The sequence below is a fragment of the Heloderma suspectum genome, chromosome 1, assembly GCF_057233095.1.
Source record: "Heloderma suspectum isolate Gila_16-S chromosome 1, 16-S_ref, whole genome shotgun sequence".
NCBI classification, from domain to species: Eukaryota; Metazoa; Chordata; class Lepidosauria; order Squamata; family Helodermatidae; genus Heloderma; species Heloderma suspectum.
In genome coordinates, this window is record NC_139458.1 from 354,209,107 (window position 1) to 354,236,890 (window position 27,784).

General features: G+C 41.2%; 1 protein-coding gene across 2 annotated transcripts; it reads right to left on the bottom strand.

The window, feature by feature from the left end:
* Positions 1 to 2,969: 2,969 nt before the first annotated feature.
* WTAP (WT1 associated protein) lies at positions 2,970 to 26,290 on the bottom strand. 2 transcript variants are annotated; one of them, XM_084827941.1, is made up of 8 exons: positions 26,240 to 26,290; positions 22,090 to 22,127; positions 21,954 to 22,009; positions 20,286 to 20,344; positions 16,912 to 17,039; positions 13,073 to 13,251; positions 6,714 to 6,868; positions 2,970 to 4,166 (listed from the first exon to the last, which is right to left on the bottom strand). In XM_084827941.1, exons 2-8 carry the CDS (start codon positions 22,117 to 22,119, stop codon positions 3,583 to 3,585), a joined length of 1,191 nt encoding a protein of 396 aa, XP_084684067.1. In that variant the 5' UTR covers positions 22,120 to 22,127; positions 26,240 to 26,290; the 3' UTR covers positions 2,970 to 3,582. The 2 variants fall into 2 exon arrangements, with proteins under 2 accessions (XP_084684067.1, XP_084684066.1); XM_084827940.1 differs by lacking the exon at positions 26,240 to 26,290 and adding an exon at positions 25,864 to 26,052.
* Between the last annotated feature and the right edge of the window lie 1,494 nt (positions 26,291 to 27,784).

The following is a 27,784-nucleotide window of genomic DNA, read 5'->3' on the forward strand; positions in this document are numbered from 1 at the left end:
AAACCAAAGGACCCTTGGCTTAACCTTACATCTGGCAGGATGCAGTATTCCTGTGCCCAGTACAATGCAGTTCCCACCTAGGGCTTTCTCCTCCTAATGATTTCGGTTCTTCTGCTAACATGCCATGCACCTCACTTCCCAGTGTTTGAGGGATTTTTACACACTCTTCCCAGAGCAGCTATTAATATTGCAAGCAGGCATACAAATTATATAACTACATGCCATAAAAACCCCACTTCTCACATCTGTTACTGGCAATTCTTCATTGCTATTTGACCAAAAAAAGTCTTTACCATGATTAACCCATTATTGGTTCATATGCTTGCAATTATCCCACATACATACTGTGCTAAATGTTCTGGTGTAGAATGGCAAACAACGAAGATTTCTGATCAATTTAAAATTGCAGAGAATTGTTTGACACTAAAAGTCAAGCCTGTCAAACAAAGACCTGCAGAAAATAGCCAGAAGGCATATTTGGACACAGGGTCCCTTAGCCTTCAGAAAGAGGAAGTACTGACATCCAATTGGCACTTGAAACCTCAGAAATTTTAAGTTCCCAAAGCCATTCTGGTGTTATTCAGGGAATGCAATAGGGAGTGATAGCCAGTCAAATGACCACAGGGGAAAATCAACATGCCAGAGACATTTGGGGAAGGGACACTATATGTAGGTGCTTATATGCTAATACTAGAACCCTCAGCCAAGATGAGAGAATTGGCATGCCTAGTTTTAAGGAGCATATAGTGGGCATGAAACCTGGTAGAATTGAAAGAACCAGTGAGATATAACACTCTCCACAGAAGGACAGAGAAGGGTGCACCGGGGGCAGTGTTGCTTTGTATGTCAAAGAGAGCATAGAATTAAACTAGAAATCCCAAATGGAGCAGACTCCACCACAGAATCATTGTGGGTGGAAATATCAGTATCAAAAGTAATTTAATACAGGGGACATATTGCCCCCATGACCAAAATGTTCAGGGTGATCTTGAGATGGAGAATGAAATCAGGGAGTCATCAAAATAAGTGTTGCAGTAACGAGTGACTTCAATTACCCTCACATGGACTGGTAAATGCATGTTCTGGCATGATGAAGTAAAATTTTCTAGATACCCCAAAAAGCTAGGCATAGAACAAATCAGAGGGGAGGTGACCTCGGTCCTAATCCTAAGTGGCACCCAAAACCCAATGCAAAACCAACATGTTGAAGTGACTGGAAACAGCAGAGTGCTATCAAATTCACCATGTAAGTAAATAGACAATGCCAAGAAAGCCCAACAGTCACATTTGATCAAAAGAGGAAACCTCTCAAAAATGAGAGTATAAAGTCAAAATCAAAAATCAAAAGGGACTTCCAGGATCAGAGACAGCATTCATCTGAATGCATGCTGTGGGGGAACAACAGTAGGAAGGCTATTGCCCTTACATCCTTCCTTGTGGGCTTCCCACAGGCAACTGGTCACTATGGGAAACAGGATGCTGGACTACAAAGGCCTTTGGTCTGATCCAGCAGGGCTCTTATATTCTTGTGATTCAGAGTCCAGTTTTATGCACCAATGTCATCTAGGCCATGCTGGTGTTCTCAAGATTAGATCAAGAGTGCATTGTTCATATGAAGATCCTTGGCAAGATGGCATCACCTTCATCCCAAGAGGTACACAGGAATTATTAGAGGGTTCAAAATAGTAAAGCAATTTTGCATTCACATCTCAAAGTAAATTCAGGTTTGCCACAGCACTATTAAGTGGTCTGTTTGTTGCAATCCACTCTTGCCACATCTGATGCGCAGCAGTACTTTGCTCCAACCCCATGACCTTTTCCCATTGATTTGTTCCCTAGGGAACTCCGCTATACCCCCTCTTTAATGAGCTTCCACCGTGCATTAAAAACGTGGTTCAGGCAGGCATTTGGGGTGGGTTAGGATATTTTAGAAAATGTTTTTATTGTAGAATTTTATTGTTTTAAACTGTTTTATTATATGCTGTACATCACCCAGAGTGGCTGGGTGACCAGCCAGATGGGTAATTATTTAATAAATAAAATAAAAAATAATAATTTACCAAGACCAGGAGCTTTGAAGGATTCATGATGGTTTTCACAGTACAATGCTCAGTTTGCCATTTTTGACAAGAACAAAAAGGCTTTTAGTATACATTTGGGAATGTAGATTTTGTAAGGTTTAAGTTAAATGATATGCTACTATGGCATACAACCATGAACCAGGTCTGGAGAAACTATAGCTAATGTATTTCAGAGCGTGCACTGGGGCAGACAGCTTGATCTGGTATTGTGTCACATTGAAGCATAAGGCAGTTTTTTAACACAAAGCTATGAAACATTTTGGGACCAAACTCCCTCCGACTGCTCTCACAAATTTTTACAAAGCTCAGCAGAAAACAGCATTTGATATGTCAATTCTAGCTGTTAACTACACCCAAATAGGTTTAGACATACTAACCACAAATTTAGAAATCTAGTTCTTCCATGGAAAAGGTGCTCTACAAATGCCTTCTTCCTCCTGTCATGCAATAGAAAAAGAGCTGTGGTTTCAGCTATGGAACATTTTCAGTGCATGTACTAAAGTGTGCCTCTTTCAGTATGTAGGGATATATTTGTGCAAACTGCAGAAAAAAACTCTCAACCCTGTGGCTAGAAATTGCTGAAGTGTGTGTGTAAACTTACCCTCAACCTTTTTAATAGTAAACATCTAGTAACTGCATGTTACTGCATCACCATCTATAATATTTATGAAGTGGCAGTGAATACCTCTGGATAGGAGAGACAGTATATGCTACTTGCTAGGAGAAATGGGTTATTAAATACATCAGTAAATGATAGGAACGCCAGAAGACATACCTTGAACTGACTTCCATGTACATGTTTTTGCTTATTACAATGAAGGTCCCTACATAACATGGCATTAAGGAAAAATCCAAAGTCTGCACAGGACAAATGCAGGGGGACAAAATAAATTACATTATTAAAAATCTTTATTTAGGTTTGGTCAGTACAGGTAAGATAATATTGGAGTCACAGAGCAATATGCATTAACAGGATACAACAGTTCTTAAACTGAGTAACTATGCACACAAAAGTCTTAAACATTCGATCACCTAAAGAGAACGCACAGATGCATGGTGGCAAAACTGGAACACAAACTACTACAGGACTCCCTCACCAAGTTCATTTTAGTTAGAAAACTACTGTACTGGGCAAACTTGGCAGTCATTAACTCACAGCTATTATGACAAATTTTGAGTGTTATAACAGTATGAGTAAAGAATGCCCTTACACAGCACAAATTCTAGATATACACAGATTTGTACAGACATCATTGTGTTATACCTGGAAATAAAATTCCATTTTCAACTTCACGTTAACTCAAAAATACCTTGAGCCTACACAAATATCCTTTTAGCAACATACAACGTAATTAATTGTTAAAATTTCAGAAGTGGCAGAGGTATTGAAGCAAAAAACCCACAAAGGCAGAATTGTGACATATATGCACTAATTTGAACAGTTCTGGACAGTTTCTTCTCCCAATTTAAATGACACTATAAAAATGTAGCAGAAAAAAGGTTACAAAACTGAACCCTGTACATTTACATTTGAGTCCAAACCATTCTGAACATGACGAGACCCCGCAGTTCTGTTACCTTTCACATTGACTGTTTTCTCCTCTTGAGGATCATGATTGGAGTCTGTGTCATTTGAATGGTGAGTTAGAGAATTTTCACTACCAGTGGGAGAGTCTACACTTTCGTACCCAGTACTGAGTTGATTTATATAGCTACCAGATCCTCTGCCAGTTTTATCTTCAGAGTGGTTGGAAAGCTTATTACCATTGTTTGGGGAGGGTGGAAAGTCATCCTCTGTTCCACTACCCTCTCTATAAAAACCAGGCCCAGCTGTCCTCTGATGGGAAGAGCTGCCATTGGTTGGTCCATTAGCCAGACGACTGCAGTCTTTGCTCATAGCCTCTCCCTGATCAGCAGATTCAGAAGTTGGAGTCCGGCTGGTACCTGGGGCTGAGGTTTGTGACTGCTGCTGCTGATACTGAACCAACTGCTGGCGAGTCTCCTTCAGTTGCTGCTGTAGGACTAGAATGGTACTCTGCATACCTTCTACTTCCTCATCAAGCTGGATGATGAAATCATTCAGTTCTATATGAAGAAAAACACATTTGGAGCATACACTTAATAGCTTTTATCTTTCTCCTCAAACTGTATCAGTCATCTGAATATAAGTAATAACATCCTCAAATTAAAAGAGTAATGTCTATTTTTCCTTATGTACAACTCTGATACAATAGTCTAAAGGACATTCACGATTTTTACTTTCAGAGCCGTGTTACTAAAACAGAACAATTCATTAGAGTGTGTGTGTGTGTGTGTGTGTGTGTGTGTGTACACGCATGCATGCTTGCACACATAGAATTTGACAATAAAAATACAGAGCATGGGACATATTATAGAATGCTTGTTTTAATCCCAACTTGCTAGCAAAAGGTTTATAATCTAAAGAGGAAGCCCCTGAAAATCCACATGCACTGAATTTTGTCCCTGGGCCTAAATTTAGCATCTGGCAAGGAATCTTAGAGGGAAAACCTGTTACTGATGGTGTTGAAAAGATGAAGATGCCTGCAAAAGCCCTGGGGTTAATAGGTAGTCCCTGTGAACTACATGGCATATACCTCTCCCTCATTGCTTCTGGTTACTTTGCTTTAAGCCATTTAGTTATAATTTGCTTATACTTTCTACAAGAAACCCAAGTAGACAGGTCAGAATAATACATACAAATTGCTGATATTTAAAGTAAGATTTGCACACACTATTACGTGTGTGTGTGGGGGGAATTGAGGCCGAAATTAGGTTTTCATGGCAAAGAATTTTCTGCTGTTGTGCAAAAAATACATGCCTCGACCATTACTCCACTCACAAAATCTATGTTGTATTATGATCACTTTAATAATCTTCACTATATTATCCACATACAATATTCAACCTCCATTCCAATTGAATTGTGTAGAAGTTTTCTTTGGCAGTTTGCAGGCCACCACCAATCCCAATTATAATAATTATAATATAATGTAAGTATGATGTATATGGTGACATTGGCAATAGGTAAGCAAACAGCTTCAGTTCCACATCCTATGTCATAGCTTGTAACAGCGGGCAAAAAATTACAGTTTTAAAAGTTGGTAGACTGATCTAATCTGATATAGAATTAACTCCAAATCTCAACTGGATTGTCAAATCCAATTCAGATATGTATCCTCTTTTATAGCCTTCAGAACCTATATAATACTAACATGTTTTGGGTAGGCTTGGTTCCTAAATATCCAAGTCTATGGTGACCATCCGTGCAAATGCTTTGGAGATGTGCTCATTACAAAAAAATCAAATTGTTCACTTTTTTTACACTCCAAATTTCAATGCCCACTTCAAGTGCAATTTCATTTAAATTCTCGAGTATCTACAATCCTGCAATATTTAGGCCACAAACAGTGGCAGGAAAGACCTGCCCCAAAAGCAATTTCCAGTTAAGAGTTTAGCCAAAGTAATTGCCACCTCACTCCTATAACTGGTGTTAAAGCAAGTGGTTTGTGATGTGCAAGGCTGTGATGTGGATAGCATTTTGTCTTCAACTCAGTCAGTTACTTACAACCGAGGGCAACATTCATATGCAAGAATAGGTGCAATATTCATTATTTAAATTTGTACAAAATATTTTTGGAAGTGTCCTTTTAGATACTGAAAATGGCATTTAACACCACAAATAAGTGAAACTGGGACATGGGAGTATTTACAAATCCAACAGTAATTGTGGTCCTGTAAACTACTTTAGGCACCCAAGGACTTGTCTGCCACCAGTAGGATTTCTATTTTTTTTCTTTGAAAAGCGCAATTCCATGCTATATCACCTTTTTGCACTTCTACCCAGCTTCCAAAAAGTTTATTGTTACGTAGCAAACAGGGCTTCTGTTTAAGAAACCAATCCAAAGCACCCTGGGGGCACAGAGGGCAGTATCCAACAGGGTGCTTATGCCCCCACCGATTCTCCTGCACCCTGCAGATTCTCATCTGCAAGCGGCACCCACCACTTATGCAAGGGAGACTTAGCACTTCCAAGGGCAACTTAAAACAAGCAGAAATGTTTGTTTCTATAAGGAGGTAGGCCAGCGGAGTTCACATAAAGGAGTTCCACTGACCCACCTCCTTCCAGAAACAAGTGTTTCCACTCATTTCAGGGCTTCTTGTAGGAAGCGCTATATCTCCCTTGCATAAGCAGTGGGTCCCACTTGCTTACGGAGTTGGAATCGCCAGGATCCACCACTTGTGGAAGGGAATCAGCAGGGGGGGAAGCATCCCATTGGATTCTGATCAGAATTAAGCATGTACATATAAAAGTAGTCATACGAATGACTATTTTCTTAGATTAATTGCTTTGGAGCTTAGCCAATTTATTTTGCATGTCAAAACTAAGTTTACCTTAAAGGAAAGGCAGTATTGTAATTTTTTTTTTTGCTACTTATCTTTACAGTATTGTCTTTTGTTGAAAACTGCATCAGTTACATGAGCCTGAAACTATCCCTTTATTCCAAATGTTTAAACAAACATGCTTCACAGTGGAAACTTATAATACATTTAACTTTTGAAGCCTACACAAATACAAGGCAATTCTCTATTTTCTTTAAAAAAATCCCTTACCATCCTGACTGCTTTTAAGCTCCTCACTATATTTCTTCTGTAAAGCCAACTCTGCCTCAAGTTGTGCAATACGTCCTTGGGACAGCTGCCTTCCAAGCTCTTGATTCTCCTGGATAAGCATTCGACACTTCGCCATTAACTTTTTGCCTGTTTGGCTGTAAAGGAAAGAGCCATCTATCACAAAGTGAAGACAAAATTCTCTCATCTCCCTTGATAAAAGTTGTCACCGGAAGTGGTATTTCTGTAACATCACTCTACAGTATATCTTACTGCCAGCTGTACGGCCAGTACAAAGTCTCTCTACAGATACCACAAGCTGATCGTCGTCGTCTGTTGATCTTCTGGCCCTGTTCAGTGAAACCGAAAGGCAAGTTCTACAGTTGAATATTTTAAAGGACCAAAGCATTAATTATGATCAAAGTACCTCTGCTGTTCTTAATCAGAAACTATGGCACTGGATAAATTTAAAAAGAAAATGGACTCAGATTATGTACTTTAAAGCAAGGAGGGGTGGCAGGAGAAGTACTGGAAATAGCAACATCCAATTTCTAGCTTTCATGACCTGAAAAATCCCAATTTTACCTAATACTGAAAGTCTTAGTCAAAGGTTACATCCGATGTTAGCCTATTTAAAGTAGACCTATTGAAATGAATGGGGCTTCGTTTAGATTGGATATAACCTCATAACTATATGCATCATTCCATAACTTCAATGTAATGATGCACACAAGTGCTTTACTAGCTGTACAACAGGCTAACTGGCCTTGCAAAACATATTTAGGACCCAGAAAAACAAAGTATTTTGGAAATGATTCAGCCCCTTCCATATGCAGAGCAGAGTGGGAGGCGCTCCATATTAAATATATCATAATCTTCTAGTGGCCTCATGCCAAGTATGCTGCTCCTGTACTGAGAACACTGCAATGCACCTGGCTATTTCTGAAAAGCAATAGCCCTCCCGCACCTCACTTGTATATACCTAGAAATCCACTGCACAGCCTGCTCCTAGGAGAAGCTCCATACACAACTACAGAGCAGCGAGCCAGTGTATACCTGTAAACGAGGTCCAGGAGGGTATAGGCTTACTAGGAATAGCCAAGAACACTGCAGTATACCTAGCACAGGGCCAGAATGGGAGAGGCCTACATACAGAAGCAGCTCAACCATGCCCATTGTCTTGAGTATTTTTAGCGTACAACTGATTACTGTGCTTAATTTGCAATTACTGTGATAGTTCATTTCTCTCTTTCTTTCTAAAGAGGACGAGAAAGAACTGCAAACATTTTAGGCAATATTTTATATACACCCTTTTGTTTGTATGTCAAGGATTTATGTAATCTTATTTCAGCTCAAAATATACTGAATGGCATTTTACATGTTTTAGAATCATAGAGTTGGAAGGGACCTCCAAGGTTTATCTAGTCCAACTGCCTGCCAATGGTGGCAATCCACTACTATAGCACTCCTAATAGGTGGCCATCCAGCCTCTGCTTAAAAATGTATAACGAAGAAGCATCCACCACCTTCCAAGTCAATCTCTTCCATTGTTGAATAGTTCATTCCATCAGGAAGTTCTTCCTAATGTTTTATTAAAATCCCCTTTATGGTAATTTGAACCAGTTGATTCAGGCCCTACCCTCTGGAGCAACATAAAACTTATGTGCTCTATCATCTATGTTACAGCCTTTCAAATATTTGAAGATGGCCATCTTATTACCTCCTAATCATCTTGTCTCCAGGCTGAACATACCCAACTCCTTTGACCTTTCCTCATAGGACTTGGATGTCTTATCACCATCTTTGCTGCCTTCCTCTAGACACACTGGTTTGCCAATATCCATTTTAAAATGTGGTGCCCAGAACTTTAGTTTTGCCAAACTAAAACATGCAACTCTATTTTACATTTTTAGATTGAAGTTTCAAACATTGTATGACAGTGTATAACCAAAGGAGTTACAGCTACGTCGTAGATCACTTGCTCTGCATGCAGAAGGTCCCAGATTCAGTTTCCTGCATCTCCAGTTAAAAGGGACTCGATAGCAGGGTTGGAAAAAACTTCCACCTGAGATACCGGAGAGCTACTGCCACTTAAAAGAGTAGACAATGTTGGGAGAAATGGACTAATGGCCTGACTCAGTATAAGACAGCCTCATGTTTAAACATTCCTGAAATGTCATGGGCTGGTCAAGAGCAGAAACAACAGGCAACATTTCCCACCTCCTTTGAGGCTTATTAATGCAAGGAAGATCCCCAGCCACGTAAGAAAACATAAAGCAAACACTGAGCCCAGCTTAAAAATTGCAGTTAATAAAGTTAATAGAAGTTTGACAGATATGCCAGAGCAAACGTATCACAAGTAAACTGGGAACATAGCTACATCTGTCCCATTTTATTGTTCTTGTATAGAACAAAAGGAAACACCCCTTTCAGATGACCTTCTCCATAAAAGGTACATGCCATTTACTTCACCTGTTTTTCTGAGCGTGGTACTAAATCCTTGAAGCTTAACTATATGGACCCAATATAATCCAAGTTAGTTAATTTCAACATTTCATTTTCCCTGAGGAATATTTATTCTTTGGAAAGCCAATAAGCACCTATCCCCCAACTGTAAGCAGACACAACAATAGTTTTACCACCTAATTCCCATCTTTTGTGCCTGCTCATACTGCTTCAAGGCTAAACTGAAGCTTGACTCTTCCAATACTGGTTTCTACAACTCAGACATAAAGGGATACTTCACACAAGGAACCTCCCTAAATACATCAGTACAAATCTGTATAGAACACATTATGCCATATACCTTGGTTTTCTACATGGAAACAATATCCATACAGAAAACAATTTGCATGAAATGGCCCTGAACTATCAAATGAAGCCTACAGCTGGGATCCAAAGAGCTCCTTTAGGCATACTGAAGGGCTTGGGCATGCCTGGCAGAATGTTGTTTTCTTGAAATAGCATCCAGCTTTCAATACCTGAAACTCTTCTGTTCAAGAAAAAACAATCTTAACCCCAGACACCTGGAACTAATTGGATAGTTCTTTGCATCCTGACCTGTGTCCCCCAAAATTGTGGCCACTTGAGAACATCCATGTTGAATTCTTCAAGTCTACCCACAACACAATATAAATTCTTATGCAGGTTCTAAAGATTAAGTTGTTGCTTATGTTTCATGTTTACCAACAGTTTGTCATATGTAATGACACAGAAACTTTCTTATATGTTAAACTAGCTTATAAACAGATGAGAGAGGCAAGAGAGTTACTAGCTAATGATATGGTGGATAACATAGTTGCAGGACAATACCACAGTACAAACACTACCTATTTAGCGAAGACCAAAGTTGCAGTTACAAAACAACAACATTTTACTGTAAACTAGTGAGCCTCCATGATGCTGACCCTATTAATGAAAATCTCCATTAGGTGCTATGTGTGATATCAGTTACAATTATAACACACTATTATGCACTCAGTGATTTCCCCCTACTGCAACCAAGAAACCTGTCAATAAGGGTAATTCAATACAGTTCTTAAAACACTGATGAAAAAAGTCAGTCAGATTTTGAGCACAGACTTGCAAAGATATTGATCCACAAAAAGTGATATGCAGATACAAGAATGGTTCCTTAGACACTCTAGAATCATTTTAATAGTGCAGAGGAGTGCACTAGCACTTTCCAGTAGAAGGTCAAAAATGAACTGGCAAAACTCATGGAAAACACATAATTTAAGGAAAATATTTCTTAAAAGGGATAAATGAAGATCCCATTTGTTAAACCAGCCTTACCCAACCAGGTGCCCTCCAGATGCTTTGGACCACAACTCCCATCATCCCAAAATATTGGCCATGTAGTAGACCAAAACAGTTGGAGGGCGCTAGGTTGGGGCAAGGCTATGTGAGACGGCTCAAAAGGTGTAGCCAAGTCAATTGTTAAAGCAGATCAAACTACTTCAATATTTAAGGGCGCAATCCTATGGCTACTAGTCAGTGGCTAGACGGCCATAGGATAGGTCAGTTCCCTGAGAAACGACCTCCACCCCCTCCAGTGCAGCGTCATACGCAGTGCAGATCAGCCCTGTGCTCTTAAAAGCAACGCGGAGCAGCGAAAACGGGGTGTTCCTGGGGGCAGGGCAGGCGTAAGTACCTTTCCGATGCTTCCTATGTGTTGTCTGGCCTTCGCCCCCACCCCCCGCTCCAACTTCCTGTGGCTAAACAGCCTAAATCAGCTGTCTAACTGCAAATGCAGGGCAGCTGAAAAGCAGAGAAGATCCTCTCCATGCTGCTCCTGCCCTGGATAAGTGGTCGCCTCCGAGTTCAGAGGCGGCCACCTATCCCAACAAGATTGCGCCCTCCGGGGATGTGATTTCACACTGCTCATTTGATTTCTAAAATGTGGAAATATGTATACACTGACGACCCGCTTAAAACTACAAAATTGCCATCTTCTACAAATCAAGTAAAAATAATTTTTGCAGATGTCTATTTCAAGTGGAAATGAAGTAAATTTACCTTAAGGTAAATGATACATTTAGAACCCAAACACATTTGAAGTTAGCATCCTCTATCCAAACAGGAATTCATTTGGTTAAGTTGGGAATTCACAAGCAATCCGTATGACATCCCACAATTAAAACATATCTATGAAGAATGATTTTCTGATTATACAATTCAGCATGTTTTACAAAACCAGTTGCAACACATTAAGACACGGTGTTTTTGGTTTTTTTATGCAGGTCTTACCTCTGTACTGATGTTAGATCTCATCACACCAAGATGGTTTTCAAAAGACACAATTTGTTTATGTAACGTTCTCTTTCGATGTATACCCAAAGGTTCATATTCTATCACAGTCTATATGCTGCAATAATGATCTAAAGCAGAGCTGAAATGTACTTCATGGAAGTATATTTAATTTAACTCAAATGAACTAACACTTCATTTTGAACGCTGGAATAGGTATGTTAATTACTTTCCATTACTTTTTATTTTTCTGAGATTTTACCTCCTGTGAAAATGTCTTCACTGAAACCAATGCTTGTTGACTAAAAGTATAAAGTACTATGCCAGTCCAAATAATTTGAGAAGTCCTTCCATTGCAATCTCAGTAATGTACACTACTACTATTCCTAGAAATAACTTGGGACATGGCAAGGCATCAGAAAGTATCAACGCTTCTGAACAGATGCCAACCAGTAGGATGCATGTAGTAAGTTTCAACATCATCTCTCTTTGAGAGAACAGAGCAAGACGAAATAGCAGTCTGTTCTCCATTCTTTTATATTCATACCCCATGAAAGCTTCACATACAATAGTACGACCAGCAGTGTTCCCTGAACTATGCAGTACAACTATTTCAAGGCACATTTTATGTAATAGTGCAGTACAAAAACTAAGTATACAATGGAATGCAAAATGCCCCACACCACTTCTGAAGGCAACTGCTACTGATGTGCCTTGTATAGTCTGCATATATTTTCTCAAGATAAATTATAAATGGTACTTCTGCACTGACAAGGGCAGTGTAAGAATCACAACTAGTTTTTTGATTATATATTCTAGTTGAGATCCAGGGTGTACATGACTGCTTCAACAATGCAAGAATATGTAATTACGTTGCATCTATGTTTGTACAGCACTAGATTTAGGAGTTCACATATTGCCAGCCATCCACAGAACAATTTGTTATTCAAAACCATGACAAGGTTCACTGAAGTCCTATGGCGCCCAAATGCTAAGAAAATCAACACTGACTGTGTGCATGTTCTCACAGCTATTCAAAGCTGATTACCAATATGTGATTTAAACAAAATTCACCTCATTGAGTTTTGACCCAGCAGTTCAGTGAACAAGGAGGAAGTCCACAGTCTTAATGGCAAAACTGACTTAATCAGTCTCTAAGTCACTAGGTTTAGGGTTAAGACCGAAGCATATTCCATTTTTATGTTTTACTCGAATTTGACATAATCAATTCATGATTTAAAATCTCTAGGTTCTCCTCCAATCTGTCTGTAGACATAGTGTGCCACAGACTTTAGACTTCTGCTTCTCCCTCTATTTTCTTCAAACAGAACCACTTTGAAAATGTCTACATGTTCTAGAAAGGACACTTTTTCTGAGGTGGCCACTTCTTCAGAACAGTCCGACGCTGTCAGGCCTCTGAAGCAAAGGGGGGGAAAAGCTGAAACACAAGGTTCATCTGGTAAGTTTTACATTAAGCAATACAAGCTGGACAGTATAAGAATGTGGCTTTTGGCTCAAAACGTCTGAGTCTTGGTGTGGAAACGAGCACGTGGTTGTCCCACCAAAGCATTCTCTGTCAGGGAAGTCTTGACTGGGGAGTATGTTTTGTTTACCTATCAGGTGTAAATTTCCAGGCACTCAGTTCATTTTGGGCTTGTTCCAGTTTGTCTTTAGTCTGTTCCAGTTCACCTTTCATTTTTAGGAAAAACAAGTTGATGGCTGGGTCTACCATTGTTGATCTCAGTTGAGCAACACTCGGCTGCTGGACTTGCTTGAGGTACTGGATCTGATTCTGCACAAAAGGAAAGAAAAATGATTAAGTCTGCATTTATAAAGCTTCAGGGCTCACATGAATAATTTTAGTCTGATACCCCCATATAACCTTTAAAGTTGTCATAACTAATGTTTTCTTGAACAGAACAGCAAACTCTGAAACTGACAGGATGCACTTGAAGCTTAGATACTAGGTGTAGTTCTATAGAACAGTTCAATCCTATGTTTGCTGCCCCACCGAAGTACTGGTGGCCTACAACTGTGATAATCACTATCACCACCCAGAGCTATTCCCAAATTTTAACTCATTTCATCTTCAAATACCCCATGCTAGTGTGAACAATGAATTAAAAGACTGTCTTCTGAGGATATCCTAAACGAAGCCCTAAAATAGGGGTTGGCAACACACTGCCCCCATGGCCATTTTTGCAGCTCCCATTGTGTTCCCCTGCTGCTACTGAAATTGCACCGCCAGCAAACGTCACAGCAAGTTCACAGAGGAAGAAGGCACTTGGGAAGCACATGCCTTCTTTGCAAGCAGAATCATATTACTTGGAAACAAGGCATGCACTCCCCATGAGCCTAGTTTCCCTGCGAATTTGCCGCAATTTTGGCTGCCAACATGCCGGCAATTTCAGCAGGATGTGACCCCCCCAAATCCCTGAGGTTGCCCACCCCAGCCCTAAAACATAAGCAGAAGGTTCTTAAGCATACACTGCCTGACAATTTCTATATCTGCTACTTTAAAAGGAATGCATTTGAGGAATATACAGATATTTTTATGTGCTGTTTGTAATTTTATACACTTTAGGTTACTCAAAGGACAACTTAACACCATTTAAAATTCTACCGTTAAAATGAGCAACTAGAAGGTCTACATCAAATTCTCTCTTTAGTGCTGGCAGTCATTTTCAACTTGTGTATAATGCCAACTGTTTCTATTCATTAATGATTACAAGGAGCTATTTGACAAATAAATACATGTTTTTGGTACTTCAGAAAAAAATGGAATTCTAAAAGCCAATCCTTGCCTATCTTGACAGAAGGAATGCGAACTTGGCTTTTAGTAAGGCAGAGACCTCCAAAAGGATGCATTTTAACTGAATGGATATTACTCCAATAGAGAGAATTGCACTTAAGACCTATACTGCTGCCGCTATATGATATTCATTGCCCAACTAGCTACAGTGACCAAAGCACAATAGCCTTGAACAGGGGGCCGCTGTGGCATTTCCAGAGCACCAAGTATTAGCTGGGATGCAGATGTTCTGAAGGACGAGAACTGTGTTTTCCTCAAGAACCTCCTATCACAGCCCTAAGGCTACTGAGAATGAGGAAGTTCAGAGAACAGGAAATATGCTGTTGTGCACGTGAGACAGTATGATTAGACTTTGTTAGAAAGAAAGAGATAAGACACCTCAATCTCTCTCATAGCACTACACAGATGTCACTAAGTAATCCTCAAAGTTTTATTCTATCTATTCCTATTGCTACTAGTAAGAGCTCTGATACAGACTATTGGTTTGGACGTAAACCAGTAGAGAGCTAGTGTAGCACAGTGGCCAAGTGACTCAGCTAGAAACCAGGAGGGCCCTGGTTTAAATCTCACCCCTGCCGTGAAGTAATTAACAATGCAGTCCTACTCAGACGTAAGCCCCATTAAGTTCAGCAGGACTTACTCAAGTGGAGGGAGCAATCCTACTGGGATAGGCAGCCGCCTCTGAAGTCAGAGGCAACCACCTATCCAATGCAGGGCAGGAGAAGCACCAAGGGAATCATCCCCTCCACACTTCAGCCACCCTGCATTTGCAGCTAAAGAGCTGATTTCAGCAGTCTAGCCGCTGAGCAAGGGAAGTGGCAGCCAGACAACACATTGGATGTGTCATACTGGATTTCCAACTTCCCCGCCCTGGAACACCCCCATGAATGCCCCGTTTTCACTGCTCCATGCTCCACTTCCAAGCACGGAACACAGGGCCGTTCCACATGAGGCAGCACAGGAGGGGAGCAAGGTTGGTTCTCAGGGAACCAACCTTGGACCGCGGGTTCCGACGTCGCTTCCTGGCAACTGACCTATCCTATGGCCATCTAGCCACTGACTAGCTGCCACAGGATTGCGCCCTAAGTGTACTTAGGACTGCAGCCTAAATAGCTTTAGGCAAGCCACACTTTGACTGGGTTCGCACTATCACGGAGGAGGAAATAAACCACAGCAGGTTATTTCCCCTACTGCGTGTGCCAGCCACATGCTGGGGGGGGGGGGGGGTGTTGCATAATTACCCTCACCACGCAGCTTGCCATGTTGTGTGAACCTGGCCAGACCCGCTTGTTGCCATGGTTAGCAAGCCACCCAGAACCCATGGACTGTTTTCCCCCTCCATGATCATGCAAACAAGCTCACTCTCCCAGCCTCCCTATCTTCAAAACGGGGATACAAATACTCTCCTATCTTACTGGGCTGTTGTAAAGATATACAATGTAAATTTGAAATGCTTCAAAGGAACTATATAATCGCTTATTATTATTATGGATCATGCAAGAACAGGGTAGCTTGGGAACAGTTATCAAATACAGCTTGCAGAAGGGATGGTCAAAGTAACTTTGAGAGCCAATGTTTGAACTGACAGCATTTCTGCAGTAAACTGTACAAAAGACAATGAGAATGTATATATCAACTCCCAAGCTACAGTCTGACAATTGCAGATCCTGCTGCCTTTGAGTATAAACAGGCATATAGCTGGAAATACCTGCCTAACTACTGAGTGCCCATATGCAACAAAGCTTCATGCTAGACAGCAGCATGGAGAAGTCAAACCATATTCCAATCCTGTCTGCCAATGCCATTCACAAACTGAGCAGCAAAGCTTTGTTTCTGTATTTATAGAGATGCACCCAGGTGATCATTAAGTGGATTAAATAAAACCAACTACTTGAAGTTCTTCACTAAGAAGAAAAGTGCTGGTGTTCCCCTTACTAGGTACAGAAGACAATGACTACTGGGCCTGCCTCACGCAGCATAATCTCTGGGCCTCCATCACTCATTTGGAAGTAAACACAACATAGACACCAACCTGGTTCAGTGACATAACAGCAGCAAATCATAGAATAATTAACCCACGACTTGCTGGTTTGCATGTGGTGCATGAGCTGCTTCCAGTTTGAATATGCAACCTCTGATCAGCCCAATTGTAGGTTGCTTTGTGACATGTGAACCTGGACACTAGGTGTTATTCATGAGTTAAACAACCCAAAGTTAACCTAAGATTAGTTCTTATATGCATCACAACAGAACTGAATGTGTAAAACAAGATTTTACTGGCACACTACTGTCAGTGATGAGTCTTGGTGAAAACACCTATAGTACATATTTTGCAATTATCTTCATAACATCTATATTTTGCTTAGGTCTGGAGCTGGTCTATGGCAGTTTTCACTTAAAAAAAATACAAAAATTCAGTATCTGTTTATACTACCATAACAATAAATCCAAGTTTGCATTCTACTAGGAATGTGGCCTTCTGACAAAAATAATATGAAAAACAAGGTCATCCTACAAGGTAGTTGGAGCAAACAGCCCAAGATGTTATCAGTATTCCATGCACAGGATTCTAAGCTAAAAATAAATTGCAATGTATCAACACAAACACTTTTGCCCCCCAACAATTTGAACTTCACTTACAGTACACTCTTGCATCTCTTGCTCCTTAGTTGCCAGCCGCATCACCAGGATATTTTCCCTCCGAGCAGATTCTTGCTGTTGCTGTTTCAGCTTTTCTTCAGACTCTCTCAAGCCAGTTACATCATTAGCTAGTGTCAAATGGCAAACAAATTGCAAAGTGTATTAGAAGTCTTTCAAGATTTTACGCCAAACCACTGCTTCTAAACAGAACAAGGCAAAAACTACTTCGTCATCAAAGTTTTTGTCCCTGCTCCTCTTTTAAGTTGGCTAAAGCCATTCATTCATGCAAGAGGGAAATAGAATAGTTCCTCTGCATCCAAAGCTGACAGGAGCACTGAACCAACTGTCTACAAAAAGTATGGGCAGCAGACTGTAGTGATATCATATCCTATTACAGATATGGTGCCCCCTATATTGATGCTGTTGCAGTACATTCCCCCCACCCTCATGTCTGCTTTCATGGTGGTGACAATCACAATTTCTATTTGCAGAGGGCCCCAAACTCCTCAAAATTAATGAAAAATGAGGATTTTTTTCATAGGAGTCCACGAATTAATTTGCTACAGCAACAGTCTTGTGACTTACGCTTTCATAGACTTAGGGGAATGCTGGGAGTTCTAGGGCTTTTTGTCCAAACATGCATAGGTTTGCACCCTAAAGCCCATTTCAAATGCATAATACACACCAGTATAACATTCACAGCATATTTTGCCTACCAATCTAGAATAATGAGATCGTAAAGCATGATATAACAGATTGCTGTAGCTAGAGAACTCAAAAGCAGCTACCTCTTCCACGTTTAAAGAGCTCTAGAGATGGTCATTAAGGGTGCAAGCCTATGGGATGCACCCCGAATACGCATAAGCCTCTGAATTTGGAGGCTTACAAGTATAAAATGCAGAGCAGGAGGCACATCGCACCTCCTGCTCTGCATTTTAGCTAAGACAGGTGATTTCACCCATCTAGCAGAGACTTCAGGGAGGCAGAAGGAAGGAAACTGGAGACAGCTGGGGATACCTCGTAGCCCCACATCCCGTCTCCTCCCCTCCCTGCCCCTGGGAACACGCCCTTTCACCCCCTATGAGCTCACATTTGTGAGCTCATAGCAGCAGCCAGTGTGGTTCTTTTTGCTCTAGCTGTGGGGGGGGGGGGAGCACAGTTTCCTGTATCTGAGCTCAGGAAACGAAAATATCCTATGTCCCCCAGACACTGTCTAAGGGGCATAGGATTGCTCTCTAAATGTACAGGACAATTATTCTGATTGCAGTGTCCCACAAACACATTTAAGCAAACAGCAGGCACTTTTTCATGTGGCTGACAGAGTCAGAGTATCAAGGGTTAGAGACATGGAGTCTTCGAATATACCCTTCCTGCAACAAGCATCAATGTCTGCTTCTAGTTTTCTAAGACCACAGTGGGAAAAGAGAACTGGGATTTCCTACAAACCACATTTCATTTTGAGTCAACAGGTTCATATTAATTAAACCAAACTTGAGAGAGAACTCTCTTAGGTATGCTAGGAAAAGAAACTTGCTTGTTACACTCTAGAAGCTTCACATGGTTACCTCCGCAGCTATCTGCCAGTCCCTAATTGTTGTTTCCAATACTAATCCCATGGCAGACAGTAAAGTCAAGCTTTTATCTTCAGAGGGACAATGTTGAGATTAATTTGAATAATTTAAAATAACCTAAACCCCATGGATACAGAGTTTACCAACCCTTTCTGTGAAGATTTCCAACTGAATGTCATTATGTAAACAAAGCAAATAAGTTTAATTGCCAAAGGGGAGGAAAGTGAAAATAAAAACACAATCCTAAGTAATTTTATAAACAAAATGAAGCAGAAAAGATAGAAAAGCAAGTGTTTCAACTGCCAAAATTCACTACACATGGGAGCACAAAAAGTGTTGGCTGTTTGTTTACACTAAACTGTTGAGTATCTGGTGTTCATGATTCCCCATAGACTAATTAAGCAACTATGGTCTTTCACCTACCCGTAACATGTTTTGTACTCCTACAGAAGTGTGACAGAAGTTACCCCTCACTTGCGAGAATAAAAAATAAACTGATTAGATAGTAGGTTATTCTGAAGTTCAGCGTGCAGCCATTAGAATCAATACCAAAATTAACAGAATCTGGAATGCAGCCATAATTTTCATCACAATTAAATGGAACTATTTTTAAAGCCTTATACCTAAACCGATCAACCAATGTTCTCAAGTGTGCAATGTCAGAACTTAAAACCAAATGGGGCAATCCAAAAACGCTTCAAGAGATGCAAAGTTCTGAGGTTTTAAAATGATTATTACTTCTGACTGCAATAGCTGTATAGTAGCTTAAAACAAGACCCCACTGTATTGGCCTAAAGAATCCCAGAATTATCAGAGGATACACTTCTGTTAGATATCCCATATAAATTCATCAAAATCATATTCATTCGATATTAATGCTGGCCTATATAGAACGATGGTTCTCAAACTGGTCTTTAGCTGTGGCTGCACAGGAGATCGTAGAACATGCACAGTGACCACAGGCGAGGCCACAGCACTGTCACACTCTGTATGTTGACTGAGCAAATCCATGCCTTTATGACAACATCTGAGAAACCCTGGTCAATGAATGCACCTTCCCTTCCTACACAAAAAAACCCATTATGAGATCATGCACAACATACAGAGCTGTATCATATTTGAGCAGGGCTTTTATTTACATTGTGGTGACCCAAACAATATTACCATTAAAATGGGCTGGGCTAATAAGATGCCCAACTGGGAAACCTAACACCCAGTCCAGCTCACAGAGCTACCAAATTCATATAGTTTTAGTAGAGGCACCTTTAATATACCACCAGTTCCTGAAGAAGCCAACAACAATCTGAGAAATTAATCTGAGCCAGCCACTTTCTCCCCTCATCTCAGGGGATATTTAAATAACTTTGGATATCCACCTCCTAATTATTGTGTTTGCTTATTTTATGTGATTTTAAAGAGGGCTTGGTTTTTGTGGTGGTTTTTTTTTTAACATATACTACTTTGAGGTTTGGAAAAGCTGTATTCAAATGTCTTAAATAAATAAAATCCAGTTTATGACACACCAGTCTGAATGATACAATTTGGTTGATTAGTCTTGCGATGCCATCAACATGTCCCCTCCCCAAGCAACTTGCTAACACTTAGTCTTTGAAGTGAACTATGATGCTAAGTAGTTTGTGGATCAGCCTGTCCAAATCTACCTAAAGGACAGTTTAGAGATCTTTTCTGGGCTGTACTTTTGTGCAGCCCAATGGCTGACTCCCAGACAACTCCTTTTTTATCATCACTTCTCTTTTTCAAGGAGTATCTCAGGATTGAATGACTCATTCAGCTTCAACTTACAATTAAGGTCTGTGTATTTTCCCTCCAGAGCTTGCACATATGCTTCATACTGCTTCCACCTAATGAGAAATGAAAAATATTTTTTGTCTTAAAATGGTTAAAGGTTTTAAATACACCACTTGATGTATTTAATTTGATGCAAATAATAATTTGATGTATTAATATTTGATGCAAAATGGTTGTACAAAGAACACATTCTCTCTTTGACACACACAGGCCTTCATTAAAGGTATTAAGTTTTCTCCAGTCAACCATTATGACGTACACACAACTTCACACCTAGAACATTCGAAGCACCTTCTGGAAATTATTGTATTTTCGTTTGTCAGAAATTTAATCGTAAACTCTGCACTCAGGCTTAAAATCTCGAAAACACAACACAAAAAAGTATGGAGAGAGAATAGGGCTGCTTTTGCAAAGCTTTGGCTGTTATGCAAACTTCGGCCCAACTATCTTGCCATAGTTACCCATGCCTTAGTTAATTCCAAAATGAACTACTGCAATACACTTTACATGAGGTTGCTTTGTTTGAGCATGTCCCCCCGCCGCCTTCCCATACCCTATTCCCATAATGCTATTCTTTTAGCATGGCTGCTATTGAATTTTTATCTCAGTTGCTGTATTGCTTACTTTTGCAGTTATTGTTTTTTCTTTGATTTTCATGATCTGGGTCACAAAGAAAATTGTGATTTATTTAACCCATGATTCACAGGGATGTGCAGCACCTGAGAGCTGCATCCATGTACTGTAAACAACCTGTGGTCAAAGGTTGTTGGTGTGACATGTGAACCCGGACCAATGGGTTGTTTAGGGGCTAAAACAACCCAGCAGTTAACCCATGGACTGTTGTTGGGTTAACCGCTGAGTTGTTTAGCCCCTGAACGACACATTGCTCTGGGATTGCATGGGACGCTGACCACCTCTATTTGGGCTGATCACAGGTTGTTTACAGTACAAATAAGATGCTTACGCACAGTGTGCATTCTGGCAATCGTGGGTTAATTAACTTATGATCTCCCATGGTGACAAGTGAAATGGGCCAAAATTTAACTGAGATTATAAACCACCCTATTTGGATATTCAAGCACCCTATTTGGATAGAAAAGCTGGAGGTAAAAATAACTATTAAAAAACTGTTTTACCGGAGGTAAAAATAACTATTTAAAGTCACCCAATAACCCTAAAGGCTGAATGGAGATTTGAACCCAGTCCTCCCTGGTCCAAATCAAATACACCAGCCAAATGTGCACATACATGTCCTTTTAAATAACTCTATTTATGCAGCTTTAAACAAATTTCTAGCCTCACGTATGTAGGACATGATGGGTTGATTTTTGTTAAAAAGAAAAAAGGACTGGATATGGACTCCTGGTGGTATATTTACATTCCTTCTTCCTGAAGTTTCCCCTCCAGTTCCAATACGTTTCATAGAATGGCCAAATGGCAAAAATTGACATTTTAAGTGGAGGATTCCAAACCCCTGCTTACGATAATCAAGGCACTTTATTTTCTCCTCCACACCCAATAGCACATGCTTTAGTATTAATCTTTCTACCTCAGTAAACTTTAAATTGTTTTAGTGATATGTTATTGTGAAGATGGAAGTTATTCAGAATGAGACACTGAGAAATGGACCATACTGAAGTATAAGGTGGTCAATTACTTTACCTTAAGATCAATTCCTCTCTAGGTAGAACCTTGAAGTCTGTTTCACTAAGGCGAACCTACAGAACAAAAATAATCAAGTTCAAATCTTTCACCTGGTGTTGAGGAAAAATAATACGAGTATGGTTTTCAAGATTACCTTCTTCGGAAGTGGTTCTTCATTAGTCATTGTGAACTCTGGGGAAGAAACAAATACCAGCGTTATTCAGCCCTCTTACAAGTATAGCCTGCATCTTTATAGCACATTGAAGTATTAAGGCTGCAATCCCACTCTAATGATTCCACTGAACTTCATAGAATTTTTTAACAATGCCATATGATTGGGTCCTAACCATCTGGAATTCAAGTATAACTAGTTTTAGTAGAAAGTTTGTTTCCCAGCAAAGCAAAAAATTGAAGAGGAACATTAGTTAAATGTTAACAGAAATACTAGATAGTAGTTTAAACTTATCTGTTGTAAAGCCTGAGAAAACTCTCTATCAAGTCCTACTTAAATCCAAAGGACTTTTTATTTTTAAAAAAAAAATTGTATCCCAATTTAAGATCTCAATGGGATCTTGGATTTTATCCACAACTCAACAAAGTGGTGTATTTAAACCCTTTTCTGAGGATCACAGTTTATAACTTTCCATACCTAGTCATGTTATTTTGTTTCTACTACCCAAGGCTTTGCCAATAATATGGATTTTAATTATCTAGCCATTATTTCTTGTCCCAATATCTTCACAAATATGCTTTACACCCTGTTCCCAAGTATACTGTTTTGTCTAATCCAAAGTTACTTTATTATAAGTAATATATTCCATTGTTTTCCAGGAGAAGCAGTACAAGTTCATGGAAATTCAGTACTACATGAGTAAAAAGGTTTTACACAATTATAGACAAATTTGTGTTTCACTAGATTCATGACTTTTCCTGTTTATTTCAGCAGTTAACTGGTATGGACTTACCTTCATTTTTTTCTACTCTATATAACCTATTTGATGGTAGAAGTGTAAATCTTGCACAGCTCTATTCAGAAATGTTTTGATCATGGAGCATCCTAATAATAATGATTAGGTTTTAAATCTGAGGTCCATACTGAATAAAGCTATACTGAAATTATCAGCAAAGAGCAGGCACTTCTAAAAGAGATGTCGTTTAAAAAAAAAATCCTTAAGTACCCGTAAAGCAGCTTACAGTGGAAGCTTATGTATGTGTACCCAAAAGTAAGTCCTACTGCTTTCAATGTGGCTTACACCCAGGTAAGTGTGGATAGGATTGCAGACTTAGGCTGCAATCCCATACACCATTATGTGGGAGTAATGTGCACTGAACTTAGCGGGACTTATTTCTGAATAGACATGCATAGGACTGCACTGTTAGAGACTCACTGCGGTATAGAGTTTAAATAAAGCAGTCTGAAGGTGCCACTGTGTAAGCTGCCTATATAGGTAACTCATTAAATCAGTCTGAACCCATTCCTTCATACAATTAACATAAACCCGGTCAATTTAAGAATTGACTAACCTTCTTGCAAGGTTAGTCAACAGACTTTCTATTATCACTTCTATGTTCAAACTAACGGTAGAAATAAAGCACACCTACAAGATTTTGCTCATTATTAGCCAATAGCTTTACTGAAGCTTCCACTTTTTCCTGTTGCAAATGAGCTTCAGTCCATATTATTCTAGTTCTAGAGTTCAGCTTGCACACTGAGGGCTACATCCAACAACATGCAAACAGACTTCCCCTGGTGCAACAGAGCCTCCCATTCCCATCTTCCAAAGAAAGCTGCTCCAGAGGGCCCCCAACCCTCCAGAGCAGATCTGAGAGGCATGCAGGGGGGTGGGGGAATCCATTCCCCCAGCAGTGTCGATTTCGCTGTGGACAGAAATGGTTAGATACAACTGTAAAAGCCCTCCATCTCCAGAACATGATCTAATACTAGATGCCCACTCAAAAACAACAAGACCTATATCTATACCCTGAACAGCTGCATAAATGCAAAAACATTTTAGAGAGTGTAGTAGGAATAATGGTACTTTTGGTTAACTTTTTACTGGGTTAAATACACAAACTAAACTAAATTGTATCAATGTCCAAACATAGTTACATGAACTAATTCAAAAACATACTGAACTATTTGTTCTCAAGCTCTCTTGATGCTTTCAAGCCATATTTGTTAATCTTTGCAAGTTTCAGTAGGTTTAATGAACACTGCAACTGGTTGTAAAGTAAATATCTAACTGTGCTGTCATTAGACTAGATTGGTTTTCAGTGCATTATTAAGTAACTTTCCCCCCTCCAACACATTTGATCATTTCTAAGCATCCATTGCCAAGCAATGGAACAATCTGGGCCTAACAGACATGATATGGCAGCTACAGTTGAAGTGTTGGTCCATGTTTTCTTGTTCCATGCTTGCCCCATCACATATAAACACACTTCCCACCTGAGTAAGTTATCAGTAGCCTGGACAGGTGTGCCACCAGCGTGCTAACTCTACGTATAAATGTACTGACTCATATGGTAATTACATTTATACAGGATGGGGCATGCAGGGACAGTTTACCCATGGCCTTCATATCTGTACTGGCCCTCTGATGAATGCTTCACTTTATGGTGAGCTGTGATAGCCATCAAATGTATGACTGCTCAGTAGGGATATTATTTTCAGTTGTGGCAATCAGTAACTGTAAACTGCAGCCTGGATGTTGTCCTGGACCATCAGAGCATGTAGTACTCTTTAGAATCTATCATATTACTGAAGATAAAGGTTCCTAGTTCTCAGAGCATGTAGACTGGGTTGAAATGTAATACTGAAAATACCCAAATTTTATGTATTCCATGTGGGAAACACAGTTGTCAGACTTTATGGTACATACATGTGTTGTCACACATGAAGCAGCCTCAATCCCCCATAATAATAATACTGCTGAGTAAAATACTTCAGCCAAAGCTTAGTCTGGCATAGCATGTTAAGATGGTATACAATATTGACCCATATTTTAACAGGTTTTTGAGCACAAATCAAGCTTTAAAAAGTTAATAAATGGAGCTATTGAGATATGGTCATTCAACCTACTTTCACCAAGTAGGAACATAGTCATGACATGAAAAAAAAATTACCAATCCGAGGAAACCATTACTTCCTAGCAAGCCAAGTGAAACCTAAATAGCCCAATCCATGTGATATTCAGACCAATCCTATCCACGGTTACCCAGAAGTTAAGTCCCACTTGATACAGTGGCACTTACTCCCATGCATAGGATTGCCACCTAAAGCACACACATATATATCATGTATGGTTGATACATGCCAATAGGCTGACAGGTCCGTCCCCCGCCTCGGTAAAATTGTAAGAACCCCTGCTTAAACACAATATAACTGACATTTGCGTAAGTAAGTGCGTGTATACACAAACAATATGAAACGAACTACCCAAACGTTGGAAAAAAACACACACGTGCCACTAAGATTTTACACGGTTCTTATAGCTAAAGGGCCTATTCGTAATTAATGAATTCTTTAACACGTCTTTGGAATCCCACGATGTCTACATTCCTGTCTGCGAAGGACGATGGCTTAGGAAGGCCCTCCTCCACTCATAACGCTTAGCGAAGAAGTCAGTGTTTGACTGAGAACAGGGGTTTCCTGCCTGAAATAAGCCATCCAAAGAATCGCGCAGGATGGGGGCGGGGGGCATAGCAAGAGGGAGATGCTACCGGGCGTGGCGGCGTCGGATCCCCGCGACCTGAGGATGGCAATGCCGCAAAAGGCGCCGGGTGTGACCCCCGTTGCGCAGCTGGAGAAACGGCTGCCGCTGTAGCTCGTTTGTTGATTCTTCCCTGCTCAGAACTGGCGGGCCTCTGGGCTCCCCCCGAGAGCGGTGGCGGCCCGCGCGTGAAAGAAGACGAGGCCACCACTCACCTCCCGCCTGTGGCGACGCCGAGGCGTCGTCTCCTGCGCGCACCGAATGCCTCCAAGCCGGGGCTTCCCTGTCGCATCGATAACTAAGACCGCCGATGCCCCGGCCCGGAGAAGACCGTCGCCGCCAGCACCACGCTCCCTTCCCGCCCGCTCTTTATTTGCTGGTTCGCTGCGCGACAAAATGGCGCCGGAGAGGGAAACGGGAGCCGCCTCGCCCCTTCCTTGCCTCCCGCCTTGTCCTAGCGAGAAGGCAGAGCGGCCGCGGCGCAGAGCCAACCACGGCCGCTCACTCCAACCCGGCCCCTCCCCCGGCCGCTGCCCCCTCCTCCCTCCAACCCGGCCGCGCGCTCCCTCGCGCCTCCCTCTTCGCACTTACCGGCCCAGCCAGCGAGCAACTGCTCCTGCAGCGGCAGCCGCGGCGGCGCGTACTCGGCGCCGGGACTACTTCCCTCACCGCCCTGCCAACCCTCCCCCGTCCGCGCTTTCTTCCAATGGCCTTTTCTCCACACACACACACACACACACACCCCGCCCGAGAAGAAACCGCCGTTTGCGTAGGAAGGAGGGGGGAGAAACAAAACGTAAACAATATTTTCGGGGCGAACTGGGGGGGGGGGGAAGAGAGGAGAAGACGCGACTAAAGATGCGAAACGCTCAACTCTCCAGTCCCACGTCTGTCAGGGTACGCAGTCGCAAAGCGTGATGGGAAGGAGGGAGAGGTGGCGGAAGGATTCGGAATCGCACTTTGTAACCACCTGCAGGAGTGAGGCCGACGTAGGCGGAAGGAGACTGGATGGAGGAGGCGGGTTGCGGCAGCGGCGGCCTACAGTTGAGCTCCGTTGGGCCGGCGGCGCTGTTCTTCGAACCCGCAGTTTCCGCGTGGGTTGAAGCGCAGTGCCGCCTTTAAGCCGGCTCCCTTTGGTCCTTCCAAAGTTCGCTCCGCTCCTTATTTTAGGCTTTCCAAATTCTCCGTAGGGTCGGGTTCTCTACTAGTCTTTGTGGGGCACCCGCGAGCAAGTCCGGTGGAAACCGATGGGACTTCTGAATAAACAGGTTCAGGATTCCAGCAGCAGCCGTGGGCTTGAAAAACAAGATGCATCTCTCGGCTTAGCCTCTCGGTGCAGCACTACACGCAAAACTGTGGCGCATATATGTCGATATGTTTGTATCGATGAACAAAGGCACTGGGGGCTACCAGTCGATCTGACTGGCAGTAGTTTAAGGACTAACACGATTATTCACACAATTCATACTTAATTTAAGGCTCAATCCTAGGCATATTAAGACAGCGGGGGGGAAAGTCCTACAATGGGGACTGGGGAACGCTGGGAGTTGTAGGACTATTTGTCTGAACAATACATAGGATTGCGCCCGTAGGGAGTTCACTGCCACAAGACAGGGTCAGCAGCGTAGATGGCTTTCTAAAAGGATTACGGCTCAAACTATCAATAGCTAATCTAGGCACGGTAGCTAAACAGAACTCCCACGTTCAGACTGGAACATAGGCTGCTTCCAGAGGAGGAGGATTTATTGCGGAATCGTTAGGGCGCGTTTCGACTTTTCGTTTGTTCTTTAGAGAAGGACTGAAGAGCAGCCTTACAGGTTTATTTGCCCCTAGCACTACTCTTCCATGCTTTTTAAAGAGGTGGTTTTGATCTGGGCAGTGACACATCGGTTTCATAGCTCGTCACACCTGGGGGAGGTGGGGGGGGGGCTTTTAATCGCCTATTAATTTTTAATAGATTTTAAAGTAGTGCTAAAGCAAAATACCATCCAAATGAAAGTGTGTTATAGTGATATATACCTATAATTTAAAAAATGGTGTGGGGGGAAAAACCTTTTCCAGCACCAGAGCCTACTTCAAATTACAGATGAAAGCTGTTATCGTCACCCCATTCCCCTTCTCGGAGGCATCTTTCTC

What these genes read in the sequence shown, in the direction of transcription:
- WTAP (XM_084827941.1), bottom strand. Translation starts at nt 22,119, where the DNA reads ATGACTAATGAAGAACCACTTCCGAAGAAG. An exon ending in AAAATACACAGACCTTAATT is followed by an intron (nt 17,040 to 20,285) that starts GTAAGTTGAAGC and finishes ATTTGACACTAG; the next exon opens with CTAATGATGTAACTGGCTTG. An exon ending in AAGAGATGCAAGAGTGTACT is followed by an intron (nt 13,252 to 16,911) that starts GTAAGTGAAGTT and finishes CCTTTTGTGCAG; the next exon opens with AATCAGATCCAGTACCTCAA.